Here is a 15,838-nt window from a genome sequence, read left to right on the forward strand (position 1 = left end):
TAAAAACTGTGTTAGTATCATATTGAAGTATGCACGCTGCAGAAGGTATCTATTCACCTTGACACAGCACTTATGAACTGTTCCAAGGTGTTAGTGTTAGCATGCGTAATAACACTCAAGATTAGTATGCAGAAAGAAACATTGGTCAGCAGGGCCGCAACCACCATTCAGATTAGTGGTCGGCTGATATGGGTTTCTCAATGACCAATTACATTTAGTCTCCCCACTAAAATGCACTAAAATGTTAAATAAAATGTAACATAACATAATGTGCAAATTTAACCAGGACAAATAAAAGAAGCTTATGAGGTTTTAAGCACCAATGCGGCATCAGCCACATTCTTTATAAGGAGCATCAGTGAATTCTGTGGCCTTCACTATTATAAACATATGTTCACCATGGAACATGTATCTGTCATTGCACTACAATGTGCTTAGCTGGACCATGATGCAATGTGTTGCAAAAGATACTGCTTCAATCCAACAAGCTGAGCTAAAATTCATTCAAAAGTGTAATATTTTCATGGCTAATGTGTTGTGCATACACTGTAAAAAGTAGTAACCTGTAATAATTAACTTGAGGAACTATTTCTATCTGATCTAACCTCAGTTTTGTTGGTGGAACCTAATGTATTCAGGTTGATTCAGATATGTTTAATAGTATTTTTGACTTGAATCAAACCAGATTCTTTTTAGATGTTAAAACATGAAGCACATGTACTGTCCATTTTCTCCACATGCTGTTTCAAAGGTATTTATATCTCAGTTAATATTGATATGTGGCTGAAGTCAATCAAAGGTAGGGTGAAATCAGGCCATTCAGGCAACTTTTTGACATCTCAATGTCAAATTACAATTCAAATATTTGACACACCAATCTTAATGAGCATGTTACATGCATTATCTTAAACCGATTATGCCTAATAAGCCATCAATGTGTAAGATCATGTAAACACCTGACTTATTTTTTATCGGTGTAAGATAATAAACAATTGACACAGGTAGATTTTTGCCAATTACCCAGATTTTGCGATGCATGTAAACACCTTTACTGGTGTTCTTACCGGCTTTTCCAGTTTGAGCATGACTGTTTTCGTTTTGACAGCAAAAACAGAATAATCCAATGATTTCATGTAATCACATGTAAACATGGTTTATTTACGTTGTTTGAACTTTTGAATAAACAGATTTTTGGTTGTTGGCAGAGTATTGGTGTGCACCACTCAATGTCAAAAGTGACACAATTTACCAGGATTTACCCTATACTTGTTCATTTTAGTATATGGTACTGTTATCATAGCTGACTGGGAAACAGCCCAATTCCAAATCCCAAAGACAGCTGATCTTGGTGTATGATTAGAGACATCACAATTTTGATGGGCGGGCATCCTTTTCCTCTGGCCCAATGGGTTGGCCCGGACTATTTACAGTAAATCCAGTCCTGGAGGGCCACCATCCTGTAGTGTTTAGTTCCACTCTGTTCTTATGCACCTATCTGTAATTTTTTAAGTAATTCTGGAGACTTTGCATAGCTTGTTAGTTATGTTTGATAAGGGTTGGCACTCAACTCTGCAGGATGGTGGCCCTTTAGGACCAGATTTGAATAGCCCTGAAGTATGCAGTTCCACACACAACCTTAGTGGGGCAGTTCCACACACAACCGCCCCCCCCCCAATCCCTGGACCTAGGACAATACTCCCAGCTGTCCCCCTCCCGACGATGCCCTTGATTAGGACTAAGTGTCTAGTTCAAATTTAACAGGACACCCAGTTCTGATTGTGATCTACAACCACTTTTCGATGAATGAATGAGGTAAAAATGGATTGTAGAAGGTCTATCTTTCCTTACAGCTCTTTGTATTAAGGGTAAAACAGTTGACTAGACACCCTGGTACGGATACTGCCACCCAGGATTCTCTTTACATGCAAGGCCCCAGTAGAACGTTCATTTTTATGAAAGGGGAGTGATGGAACAATTCCCGTCACAAGGCCCTCTGCATCGTCCGGGGACAAAGGTGGCTCTGTCTGGGTTTCTGCCTCTTTGCATGCTTGTTGGCAACCCAGCAACATGGGGCCCTGGGTAACTTCCCAAGCCCTGCCCTGATTCACTTAGCGATGAAAGAAAATCCTCCAGTTACCTTCATAACATATGACATAACCGACAATCAATGTTATCTGTTTACTCTGTATCTGTGCACGACTTGACCATATGACATCATAAAACAAGTCTTGATTTGAGGAATTATGAAAAAATTGCAGACAACATAAAGTGGATTCAGCCATACAAAATATAATCTATCCTTGAGAGCGCAACCAAACACCAGCCACTTGCCTCAATCAATGCTGTGCTAAAGCATTACGACATCATCAAACAGGTCATAATGTTAATTAGAGGAAGTTTGGGGGGAAAAAATATGGACTCTGTGCCTGGATTATTGCTTATGTTGGACCTTTTCCATAGAATCACAGTGCATGAGAACATATTGGGAACACACGCTCACAGAAAGTCTTCTGCTTGGCACGTTTATTGCTCTGAACCACAGTTTGACCACTGCTTGCTATAAATGATGTATTTTGTGAACATCATGTCATCAGTCATTTATAAGTCATTTTGGGTTTTGTACTGTTCTCACTATCAGCAAGGTAGGCTTGCCACACATGCCTGAACTGTTACATGCTGTCTACAGTAAGTACATTTTAACCTACACTGTAAAAAGTGGTAACCTGCAATTGTTATTCTAACCCTTAAAATGTGTTTTGTTCATGGAATCTAATGTATTTCCATTGATTTAGAGATGTTAAATAAGATTTTTGACATGAATCAGACCAGTTCATTAAGATGTTCCCACATGAATCAAATTTTTTAGGTATTTTAAGTGTTTTAAAGTGATATTCTACTGTATCAGGAAAACTGGGGCATGGCAATGATCCGAAAAGTGGGACACATTATAAACCTTATCAGCTTGTCTAATGAATATTAATAAGGTGACTGTAACGTAGTGCTGCTGGCAATGGCGTGAAGATGAGAACCCAAGTGCAGTTTATTTACAAACGTGATAACCTATAACCCTAACTACAAACATAAACTTGACTATGACTTAAAACTTAACATAAACATAACCTGACTTGAATAGCACAAAACACCTCCACATACATTCACATTGAATACTCAACAAGGGACAATGGAAAACATGAGGGCTTAAATACAAGACATGGGAGAATATAAACCAATGAACAAACAGAACTCATAACAAGCTAATTAAACAATAAACCAATGAAAACATGACACATGAACATGGAGGGAAAACAGGAACTACACGACAAAGGAAACAGGAACTAAACATTTCAAAATAGAAGACTTGAATCAACAAAATACACATGACATATCCCCCCACTGAGGGGCGGCTCCCGACGCCCCAACACAAGAACAAACACAAAAAACATTACAAAGTTCCAAAGTTCTGTAGGGAGCTTGGGGGGGGGGGGGTGTCTTGAGGCGTGGGGCATGGCGTGGGAGAAAGGGCGAGGGGCATGGGACCAGGGCAAAGTCCTTGGGGGGTGGAGCCATGAGAGGCTCGAGGGGCGGAGCCATGGAACTTGGTGCCCGGAGAGTAGCCGAAGACTCGAAGGGCCAGGGTGGAGCCGATGGCAGGGAGGACCAAGGCGGTGCTGGAGGCTCGGAGGAGCAAGGCAGAGCTGAGGGATAGGAAGACTGAGGTGGAGCCGGTGGGACTGAGGACCAAGGTGGAGCCATAGGGAAGGAGGTCCCCAGTGGAGCTGACAGATCGGAGGGGTGAGGCACAGCCAGAGGATCGGAGAGCCAAAGCGGAGCCAGGCGATCGACAGACCAAGGAGGAGCCGGAGGGACGAGGGAACCCGGCAAAGCCGATAAGCTGAAGGACCGCAGTGGAGCCGAGGGAACGCAGAGCTGAGGCAATGTCGAGGGACCGACAGGCCAAGGCGAAATCCAGGGCTCGGAGGGTCCAGGCAGGGTCGGAGGGCCGAAAATTCCCTTTGCCTGCTCAGGAGAACTAAGGGTGGGTATAAGGGTGGGAACCATCTCCAGGTCCAACTCCTCAGGTGTGGCTGTGACGTGGCATGGAGCAGGTTGAGGCGTTGCTGTGACGTGGCATGGAGCAGGCTGAGGCGTTGCTGTGACGTGGCATGGAGCAAAAGATGGCGCTAGCTCAGCGACCATTACGTGGAACTCTGGCTCGGCGGCGGCCATGTCGTGGGACTCTGGCTCGGCATCCGCCTCCCCCACAGTGAACGTGGAACCATTGATCTGTAGGGCAAGGTCGATATATTGAGCCAGGCTGAGGGAACTGCGACCACCAGGCATCAAGGAGGAGATCGGCTCACTTAACCCCACCCTAAAAATGTCCTTGAGGGCAACCTCATTAAAGTTCACCTGGCTGGCCAAATCACAGAACTCCTCAATATAATCCTCCAGGGGATGATTCCCCTGACGTAGCTGTATGAGTCAAACTGCTGGGTTCATAGTCGGTCAAGTATTCTGTAACAAAGGCTGCTGGCAATGACGATGACGTGAAGATGAGAACCAAAGTGCAGTTTATTTACAAACGTGATAACCTATAACCCTAACTACAAACGTGAAAGATAAAACATTGACTTGACTTGACCATAACCTGGCTTGACTTGGCTAGCACAAAACACATCCACATACATTCACATTCAATACTCAACAAGGGACAACGGAAAACATGAGGGCTTAAATACAAGACATGGGAGAACATAAACCAATGAATAAACAGAACTCATAACAAGCTAATTAAACAATAAACCAATGAAAACATGACACATGAACATGGAGGGAAAACAGGAATCACATGACAAGGGAAACAGGAACTAAACATTTCAAAATAAAAGACATGAATCAGCAAAATACACATGGCAGTGACATAACATGTCCATGTCAATGTCAACAGGGCAATAGTAATATTAGGATTACTATATGTCCCAAATAACATTTATAATTTATATAAGTTTAACACTGTAGAAGGTAAGTTGTAAAGATTTAAAAAAATAATAATATACTGTGTATCAAAAACTAAAACTAATAATTTTGTGATTACTTTTATTTATTTTATTTTATTTTAGATAACTTAAGAAAATATTTACCATAGTTTAAGTTTTTCCAGTTACTGTAAGTTTATTTTAATTATTTATTTTTCCATTTACATAAACGTTTTTGTTTTACAAGGGTGCGAATTACACATTGACTTTTGGGGATCTCCATTTTTACTTTTGTTAAAATAATTTTTGTACTTTGTAAAGTACTTTTGTCACACAATTTTAAATTGTGTTTCAGTTAACAATAATTATACTTGTGTAGACTTATGAGCCATAAGGAGTCTCAAATTTGAGGCTTGAAGCAGGAAAGACCAATATAGTGATGCTAATTGAGTCATCCTATATTAATTTGCACTCAAGGAATTATCTCCAAAAAAAGAGCCTTGCAGGCATAATGATCCAAGCTGACTGGCTTTCAGGCTCTGGATTTTAACTACTTGCAATTCTATCCCTCAAACAGATTTTGTGAAACCTGAATCTGGCTCAGAGGCCAGCTTGATCCCCATATGAACCTCTTAAAAGAAAATTGAAAGTGTGTTTCTGAGTTTGGCTCTAGTGTGCAGTCATGTTATTAGCCTGAAATACTAGCAACATATACCACTAGCAAGCACTTTCTCCTTTGAGGGGCAAAAATAGCTCATTGCTAAGTTGTTATGAATGGGGAAATCCTGTATATAATGTGACAGGTAGGAAAACACATTCCTGGCAGAATGTTTGGTATGTGTCAGAGCTGGATTGTGCTCTTTGTGGGAGTGAAAAAAGACACAACAGCAGGTCAGCAGAGCATTCTGGGAAAGCTCTTGCGCTGGAGCTGCTGTGGTTGCCATGGTAACCAGAGGACATTGCTGCAGAGGGTTTTCATTGGAATGACAGCATTCTACTCCATAGCAACTATATCCACAAAACTAAACAAAAAAGTTAATTTATTTTAAAGAAATATTCTGGGTTCAATACGAGTTAAGCTCAGTCGACAGCATTTGTGGCTTAATGTTGATTATCACCAAAACATGATTTCTACTCATCCCTCCTTTTCTTTAAAAAAAGAGCAAAAATGTAGGTTTCAGTGAGGCACTTACAATGGAAGTGAATAGGGCCAATTTTTGGAGAGTTTAAAGGCAGAAATGTCAAGCTTATAATTTTATAAAAGCACTTTAATTCTTCATTCATTCTTCTGTTATATTTCATGCATTATTTGAGCAGTAAAATTGCTTAAATCATCATTTTTACAGTCGTTGTAGGGGTTAAGTGTTTACATTATGTCGTCATAGCAAAATAAACTATTTCATATTTAATATTTAAGCAATAAGCAATTATTTTCAATGTATATTATTTTTACTTTAACTGTAGGTCTAATGGCGAAAAAAAAAATGAAAAGAAGAATGTAAAAGAACTATCATCGGCATCAGCAAACTAAGTAATTAATAAGTGCCTACGCAACAATACCAATAAGTGATTAATGCATTCAATGAATTTATGAAACTAAAAGTAGTATACTGAAATATGACCTTATGACTATAGCTAAAAGTGAAAAGGCAGGTGGTGAATTAAAGCTAACATTCATCTTTAATAAAGCCCAAGAAGATGTCACCCTCCTCCGCCTGTCTGCGCAGCTGACCAATGCAGCTGGCCCACCCAGACCCACCCCATTCACCATTCCAGCAACCCGACATCAGACCAGCCATGCGGCCATATGCTTGAGTGTGTGAACTATGTGTGTATTTTAACCACGCCTGTGTCTATTTGTACAGGAGGAAAGATGACAGGAAATACGGTGTGCACAAATTTAATAAACCTAGAATGTTTTCAAAATCAGATTAAGCTGGATATTTGGTGGCATCAAACCATAAATGTATAGGGTATTTGTGTGAAGAGTTGCTCAGCCATTTCACTTGCTCTTAAATATTCTCGGATTCGGCAACTCTTGCCAAAACAATTCACTGAATTGTGCTGAAGCTTTTCAGAGGATGATATTTATGCTCAGGGTCTTTGGGTTGCAGTGTGCTTGGGAGGTCCAAAGTGTGCAATCCATTGCACATGAATTCCACTACAGTAAAGAGAGAGCAGGGAGTGATGACTGAAGAAGCCAAGCTGTGAGTAACTACAGTGAGAATAGACGCAACAAGTAAAAATATAAACCAAGAGATAACTGGATCAAGGAGGCATTTGATGTCAATCGACCACTCTGTTTTCAAGTGTGAATTCCTTTCCGATTACTGTAACTGTTGTTGATGTGACACAAACGCAACACTAAATGATAGCCACTGTAATAGGGGTGTGGCACAGACAGCTTCGACTAAATCCTCAAGCATGTATCTCCATGCAGTGGTTTGACTTCCAGTTTGTCATTCTTCTTGCATATTTCCCCCTCTTATACATTTTTTCCTCTCTGAAAATATGGTGACATGTTAGCTGGAATATTTTATTTATTTTTTTATTTTTTTCTGCATGCAATTCTGAACGTGTCGGGGATGAAGTCTGGACTGGCTTGTCTCCAGCCACTTAGATCAGTAAGAATTGCTGAATGTGGTTTCCATAACATGCCGGATGGAAACAACAACCCACCTAATTCTTATTCAGCATTGCTCAGAGAATCTAAAAGGGTGTCCTAAAGCTCTCCCCCACAGCTCCTTGCCTAAGCCAGACTAAAAGTGCTCCCTTTGAAAAAGAAACAAAGGCACACCCGCCAGCAGCAGAGCCAAGTGAAAGCTCCATTCGACTGTGCTATCACACATTATTATTAAAAATAGTACCAAAACTTTTGTAATTAGGAAAGATTGTGATGACATAAAGATAAGTTACATTTAGAGGGGTGGGGGCGCATGACAATATCTATCCTTTTGTGATTCTAAGGACTGGTGGAGGTTGGAATTTTTTCAAGATATGGATTGATGTAAGGCAGAAACACACAGGTTCACTGCTTCTACTATTTCCATATCCATTATAATCAAGGTAGTAGGTTGAGGAAGGAAATTAGATAATTTTCCCCGTTTGCTGTGCTTATTTTCCATTATCCTATACCGCTGTCTCATTTCACCGTGCGGCTTTTCTGTGGAAACCAGTCCATCAATGCGGCCTGAACAAGACCCTGATTTCCAACCAGCGATGGCAGTTGATGAGCCTTGAAAGTCTTAACAAAGAGCGTCGCCGTGTCACCACAGCATGTTCGGAGACATTCCGGTGCGTTTTGTCCGCATCATACAAACGAATTAAGAATTTGTGGTTTCTTATATTATCTATTTTAGTGCAAACTTTTGGTTTGAATCATTCGTTATACAATGTAACACTCTGAACAGCAACACCCCATCTACCTAGCGAGCAAGCGACGCGACGAAATTAGACCGCTCATTATACTCAACAATCAACGCCTGTAACGTAGTTGTTTACACTTCACACGCAGAATTCTGAACGCGCTTGCTAGACAGTTTCATTTATTATAACGGGAGCGTTTAGTTTCGTCGCGTCGCTTGTCATGCAGATGGGGTGTGAATCCCATAAGGGGCCGTTCACACCGAGCACGTCCTAATGTTAAAAAGCTAGACGCAGGTGTCTCGAGACACGTTTTGAACAGTTACATTTCTTTTCAACTTGACACCGCGTCTTAAAAACGCGGCACTCCTTTACAAGACGCTGAAAAAAATAGCGAGACACATTGCGCATGTTTACGTAGGAAAACAATTGAAAAACAGGACGCAAAAACGTTTTCGGTGTGAACGGCCTCTAACAGTAGGCTATGCAATCCCGTGCTGCAGTACTGGTATATACTTTAACAACTAAAGACATCAAGTTACATGCAACGGCAAGTTTTTTTTTTTTTTTTTTTTTTCTTTACTGGCTCCGAACACTTTATTTTAATCTACCCGTCAGCGGTCGTTTAGCAACTGTTGCGAATGGGGGTTCCAGCTCGGCTCAGTGTTTAGGAGCATTTCAATGTCAAATAGCCTACATTTATTTTTTACAACATCATAGATCTTAAATGTCTCTAAACACGCTTTATACGTAGAAAATAATTAAAGAAGATATTCCATAACTCACGGTTATGCGGGGAATATTCTTCTTGCCCTGATAGCCAGACATCTTCTATCCTCTATTCCCTTTGATGAACCGTTATCACCGCAATAATGGATGTAAAGATCTGCTTTAGGAGGGGAAATGGCTTGGTCTAGGACAAGTCTGCAGTCCTAAAGAAATCAAGAGGCCAATGGAGAAGGCAAAAGCGCTAGAAATGAAGGACAAAGGACCCGTGCCTAATATCTCCTCTCCTCTCCCTTTCTCCACTAATGCACCAAGTCCACCCAGTCTGTCTCAGACAAAACGAGAGATTTTCATAACGGATAGCAGCGCGCATGCGCACAACCCCGCCCTGAACAGCAAGCAGCTCCTCCTAGAGTCCTGATCCCGAGTCTAGAGAGGGTGACCAGTGTTTCAGACAGTGGTTGCAATGTCACACGACCACTGTTTGCATTATAAAATCAAAGCTGATATAATAAATAGCAATAAAAATAAACTTTAATGCAAGTTCTGATTGAATATTCTTATCCAAATCTAACCCACCTCTACAATCTGCAATTTCATTTTAAACTGTTTTCTTCTATGCCTACAATTACACTCACTATGAGCATCATGATAACAAATAGCCATAAGAGAATGTAAATGGATCTATATGGACCTTGAAATTATTGTACATTACTTTAAGCGAAGTAAAGGAAACTCAATAATCACTTAATGCAATCTTTTGCTTAAAGCACTTGTGTATACATAAATGCAAAGGCTATTGCTCAATATACGGCTTCATGTGGTCTCAATGCAGCAGATCTAAACATAATATTGATCTCTGCAGTCATTAAGGTCAATCAGTAAGAAAAAAGCATAGCCATGGTTTTATATCACATGTGTAAAACACAGAACCACTTCCTGCTGCAGGGTGGGTGACAGCAGTTTTTTAGACCGTTGTATCGTGTTACCATGTATGCAGGCCAAGTCATTTCCATTATAGAAGCATCTACCCTGAATAACAACATTTAAATAAATGGTACAGAGAATTAGAAAACAGACCAGTATTAGAATAGCATTTTCTTTATAATAGTTTATGAGAACGAGTAGGGTAATTCTGAATATTAAAGGGAAAATAGGCAGGCTCTTATGGCTTTTTAACAGTTCCTAGATTACTGCTCTTAAAGTCCTATTTGGGTGTTCTTCAGTCAGCTGCAGCTATGGTTACTGCATCCCAGAGACCAAGGCCCACAAACATTCAATCTCTTGGATTATTGGGCTCAAAGGAACAAGAACTGGAGGGTGAAAAAAAGAAGTTCACAGGCTTATCAGATTTTTCTGAACTTCATTTAGTAGTTTGTACATTTTAAGTAGACCAGTGAAAATGATCTGCAGGTTAATGTACAAAACTTGGCATGGTATGATAACCAATGAAGTTCATGTTTGCATCCCTGACCTGAACAGAAGGGTTTACAACAGTAGTAGATAGTAACGCCTTAAAACAATGTGTGATTATACTCATTTGCAAGAAGCCTGAAAATAAGTTTGAATATTCTTTGGTGATGATGGAATGGCTTCCAGAAATTAATACTTTGTGATTCACATCTCTGATATGTCTTGCAACATAATCACACCGGACATCGGCATGTTGTTTTCGATTCTTTGGGTAACCCTAGGATCGGCCACATTATGCCGACTCAATGACAAGCACCATCTCCTACCAGACATTTTTGCATCGCCTCCGGCATTTATACCTTCCCTTGTGCTGCAACCAGAAGTGTGTTGCTTCAACAGCGTGGGAGACCAGGGTTCGGATCCCGAGTTGAAACCAGGAAATAATAGCATTGCATAGTCAGTGAACAACGTGATTCAGGGATTGCAATTTTCCACTAATATTACATTTTTACTTCACTGATGTTTAGGTTTAGGGGTAAAGCTTATAAAATATGCACTCCTCTTATAGCCTGTGCAGCTGAAAACAACTCGCTTTTGGCGCCCCTCTGTGGACATTACACCACACTGTAAACCCTAAAGTTGTCATTACTGTAAAATCAAGTTGTCTTAATTAAGTGTTACTTGAAATGTCAAGTTTTGGACTCATATCTAAAATATTTAAGTTCATTGAACTTATTTTTCTTAAAAATCCATAGACTTGAGATTTGAAGTGTTAATAACTCAAACTACGGAGTATAAAATTGAGGCTATGGGGAATACCCACAATCCATTGCTGCTTGAATTATGTTTCCTTGGTCAGAGGGAACAGATTGGGGAATTTAAATTATTGTCATTAAGAATTCGTAGATGTTTTAGCTCTTTTGTTGTATTATTTATGCTTTGTTGCAAATAGTTGTTTGGTGTAATGTCACCATTAGGGTGATCTGTGTCTCTTTGATCAAGTTGGACCCTGGTCACAATCTCTCAGTTCTCTTCGTGCATGTGCAGCTGAAGTGAATATATGCATTTCTGTAAAGAATTATTTAATAACTGACCTATATCAGTTATCATCTTTATTTGAGTGGTGCTGTTGTTTGATCTAAAAATGAATCAGTTCAATTAAAATGTACAACAGTAGAAACAACAATATTTAAATTAAAATCTGAGTTAAATCTACTTGCATGTAGTTAACTCAACTTAAATAGTTAAGTTCACTCTACTTGAAAACCAAGTTAATTGAACTTAAATGCTCAAGTTTTGGGAGACCCCATTACTCAATGGAATCGAGGGAACGAGTTTACTCAATCAAATGAGTGCAATGAACTTATTAGGGTTTTCAGAGCAGGAAAATGGAGCTCACAGTGCTCAAACACCCAACAACACTTACCGCTTTGGCCACTGGGGGCAGTGTTTTGAATTTTGGTAAGCACAGACCGATTTTATCTAAAGAAAAGTCAACCTACTCTTCCAATTTCACTGTGAGATCAGTCTGCAACTTTGCAGGAAAGTACTTGATGGCCACTTGACCACTGTATTGCATTCTTTTGTATGATATGCAATTATGTATCCTATTTTTATGTATATAGTTTCTGAGTAGAAGCAAAGCAATTTACCCTTATTTAAGCAACAATTTGGAGATCAAGGTATATCAACATACTCAAAGCTGTATGTTTATGAAAAACAAAACATTCAACACATGATTGTGAATCTTTTACTGGTTGATTGCCATGATAATAATGACAGATGATTAAAATGGTGAAAATCAGACACTTTAATGCAACTCTTCAAATATGTAGGTGCTTCCACCCGCATGAATGTGCACTATCACTGAAGCTCTTACCTCGTCGTTTAGGTTCTGGAGAATCTCCTTACCGGCACTTCTTCTGATCTCCACCTTTCGTGCTTCAGAGATATCCTTCTGCCTCTCTATCACTTGACCTTTCCCTGAGGACAGCGAGTCAAAGTCCAGCGTCTTGTTCTCTGCCGAACCCTCCACCGGGCAGAACATGCCACAAAATTTCTGCCGCGGCTGGTTGGGACTGGAGCTCCCCATGTTCTGGAAGAAGGCAGACATATCTCCGGTGGCAGACATTTCTCTCAGTGAATTCTGTTAGAGAACTATTCTGTGTGCAAAGGCATGTAAACCTCCTGTTAGACCAGAGGAGGATGCTCTGTCAACACTAGAAACAGCATCATATGGTCAGACGGTATGATTCTTATTTTCTCTCTCTCTCTCTCTCTCTCTCTCTCTCTCTTTTTTTCTTTTATGCTGGGTTTCATTACCATTCAACCGTACATATTAATTTGCTTTTGAAAACGCTATTAGAAAATTTATGCTTACTCATTTATAAACAACAATTTTCTCCAATCTGTTGAACAACACAAAACCTTAAGAATTTGCGCAAATAACGCAAACTGTTAAATGTATTACATTTGATACATTATCCGAGGAATTAAAAAAAAAAACAAACAAACAAAAAAAAGTGATAAATTTAAGTGATGTCAGATTGTAGATTGCAGAAAATTCAGAGATGATGTTACCGTAGATGTGAGAACAGTGTATGTGGTGACGCTCTGCTGGAGGGCTGAGAAGTGAAACAACGGAAGTGATGCGGATTTTTGAGGGTTAAAGATGCAATGAGTCCATATCTAAGGGCTCTTTTTTCCTACTTAATATCCTTTGTGCTGTGCGACACCATTGTTGGCATAGACAATATGATTGGTGAACACGCCCATGAACACGGCTGAAATGGTAGATGTGTGAGGAGACAAATATGTACATTAGGTTTACTGAATGTATGACTGCACAATTCCTTTTTCTTTTGTGGTGTTATAACGAATCATTGCTCCACGAGTAGCCTAGTTGAAGTGCCACGCCCATGCAGGTTGAAAGTTAAGGGCGCTGTCCTTTCAGCACCACACGCCAGATCCGCGACGAATCACTGACGTGGCTTTAATTTAATGTTTATGTGACTACAGGGGCCGTTCACCAGCGTTCTTCCGTTCTTCTATGCTTTTTGTGCTGGCCGTTACCTCGCCTCTCGCTGTTTATTTATTTATTTATTTATTTGAACGTTTCGAGCCATGGGCGTTGCATCAAGTTTAAATAGTTGACACCTTTCGAGTTCCCCACGTTCCATTCCATTAAGCTCCGTAGCTGTTTTTAACGCAAGAACGCTTTCCGTGTGGGCCAAGGGGCCCGTTCACACCGAACACGGACGTCTTGACCGTCCCGCCCAAAACATTTTTTAAAGAAAAGTTGGGACGAGTTGCATTGTGCATAATGTGACAAATGTCGATTGAGCTTAACTTGTACTGAACCCGGAATATTCCTTTCAAGGTGCAGCAAGCAATTTAACAATTCTGGAACTTCACGTAACACAATAGCGTTCTCAAATTTAACGAGTATTAACAACCATCACACTGACCGCGGACCGCGGCCAATATAAATAGGCTATATTATTATTATTTCCCCCCACCGTTTACAGAGAGATGTCACAGCGACAGATGTGATATTTCATTGTATCCGTTTCATTGATATATTTGAGGAATATGGACATTTTCTGCTTGCATTTTATTTAAAAAAAATAAATAAATAAATAAAAAAAAATAAAAAATAGAAAAGTAGAAAAAAGAATTGGCACCTTTAAAATAACTTTAACTGTTGAAAACAACAACAACGACGACGACGACGTCACGTCAGCCTCAGCCTTTTTAGCGCAAAGACGCGTTCGATATGAACAGCCCCTGACTTTGGTTACATTGTTTTGTGGACAAGAAAAAAAATCTTTAAAGCCTTAAAATACGCTTGTTTCGAAGTTTTAAGAGTTTGCGTTCAAGTAAGGGTAAACAAAAATGTTATGTAGCTGTTCTCATCACGTTTTGGCAAGTAGGCTACCCTATTTATATCAATAAAAAACATCTATAAAAGATTCTTGGGCGGCAGCACATATTTCAGTGAACAATCCAAATTGCAGTGCAGACACAAGACCATTATTTTCACTTCTCCAAAGCGGCCTCATAATAATAGATCCAAAATCCCAGTTTCCATAACAACAACGTGTGCCCTAACACGCGAATAAAAGAGTTTGTGCTTTGGCTACTGTTGGACTGAGGGGAAAAGAGAGAGAAAGATAGTCTGGGTAAAGAAACAAACAAAGGATCCATCCCATTAATAATGCATGTATGACTGATGCAGTAAAGAGTGAACATATTTAATACATTTCTCCAAACCACTTTCCGGTTAATAGAGCGGTCCCTAGGGGTCATTGTGTAGCTTAGATAATGGTCCTGAGTTGTTGAAGCACTGCACACACACACACACACACACACACACACACACACACACACACACACACACACACACACACACACACACACACACACACAAACATGCATACTTCCGTCGTCATTCACTACAGAACCTCAGGACACCTGTTTCAGCCAATCACTACAAGACAATTCAATTGCAGCTCCTCCTCCAACAGTTTGTACGGTTGCCATGGGTTACTGGGAGGCAGCCCTTACTAGACATTAAAATTGTAATATAAAACTCAAAGTTAAGTCCTATTTAATACCTCTTATTTTCAATTAATTCTCTTTAATGCTAAGGCTATAGTCCTGTTTATTTAAATAGCCTTAATTTACATACAAGTCCTTAGAAAGAAAAAGATGTAGGACAACCAACATTCAAGAGGAAGCTGTTAGATAGAAAGCACTATAGAATGCAGTTAATCACAGTTCAAACAAATGTGGATGCTACTGAACAACCACTCAAATATGCAGAATATAGTTGAAATTCTTGGAAATCACAAAAATGACAGATAGGCCTAATTCACATTGTGATTTTGCAGTGGTGTTGTGCCCTGCATGTTGCAGCCATTGCTGACTCATCAGATTTGGCTTCTGCACCACAAGTCATGATCTGATGAACCTGACTGAGACTAACTGTGCAACAGATTTATAGTTGTAGACGAATGTATGCATAAAGAGATACCACAATATTTTGGAATACTGATGACACTTATTCACCATCCATCTATTCATCCATCCATCCATCCATCTTCTTTCTTGTCATGAGTCATCCAGGCACACCCTTCATTTCCAATCTCTGCCACTAGAGGGCAGTTTAGTCATGCACTGAGGAGCCAGCTTAGCTCTACAGTCCATTTAAACTGATGAATTTTAATAAAATTAAAACCAGGTAAACTCACAAAAGCAGTTAAGCCCTTTTAGTGTTGTTAAATTGGTTTTCAACCACTTAGATGTGGATAAATGTATGTAGAAACCCCTGAGAATACAGTACAAATGAATTTGTGAAG

General features: G+C 39.9%; 1 protein-coding gene across 2 annotated transcripts in view; it reads right to left on the reverse strand.

The window, feature by feature from the left end:
• The window catches only part of LOC127432746 (dihydropyrimidinase-related protein 2-like), a 42,881-nt gene extending 27,158 nt beyond the window's left edge, over positions 1-15,723 (reverse strand). Inside the window, exon 1 of one of the 2 annotated variants that reach the window (XM_051684138.1) lies at positions 12,358-15,723. In XM_051684138.1, the coding sequence (XP_051540098.1) occupies positions 12,358-12,609 (252 nt within the window). In that variant the 5' untranslated portion in view covers positions 12,610-15,723. Of the gene's footprint in view, positions 1-9,125; positions 9,525-12,357 lie in introns of those variants that run through there. The other variant, XM_051684139.1, reaches the window with a different exon arrangement.
• Positions 15,724-15,838: the final 115 nt, after the last annotated feature.

This window comes from Myxocyprinus asiaticus, chromosome 42, assembly GCF_019703515.2.
Source record: "Myxocyprinus asiaticus isolate MX2 ecotype Aquarium Trade chromosome 42, UBuf_Myxa_2, whole genome shotgun sequence".
NCBI lineage: Eukaryota > Metazoa > Chordata > Actinopteri > Cypriniformes > Catostomidae > Myxocyprinus > Myxocyprinus asiaticus.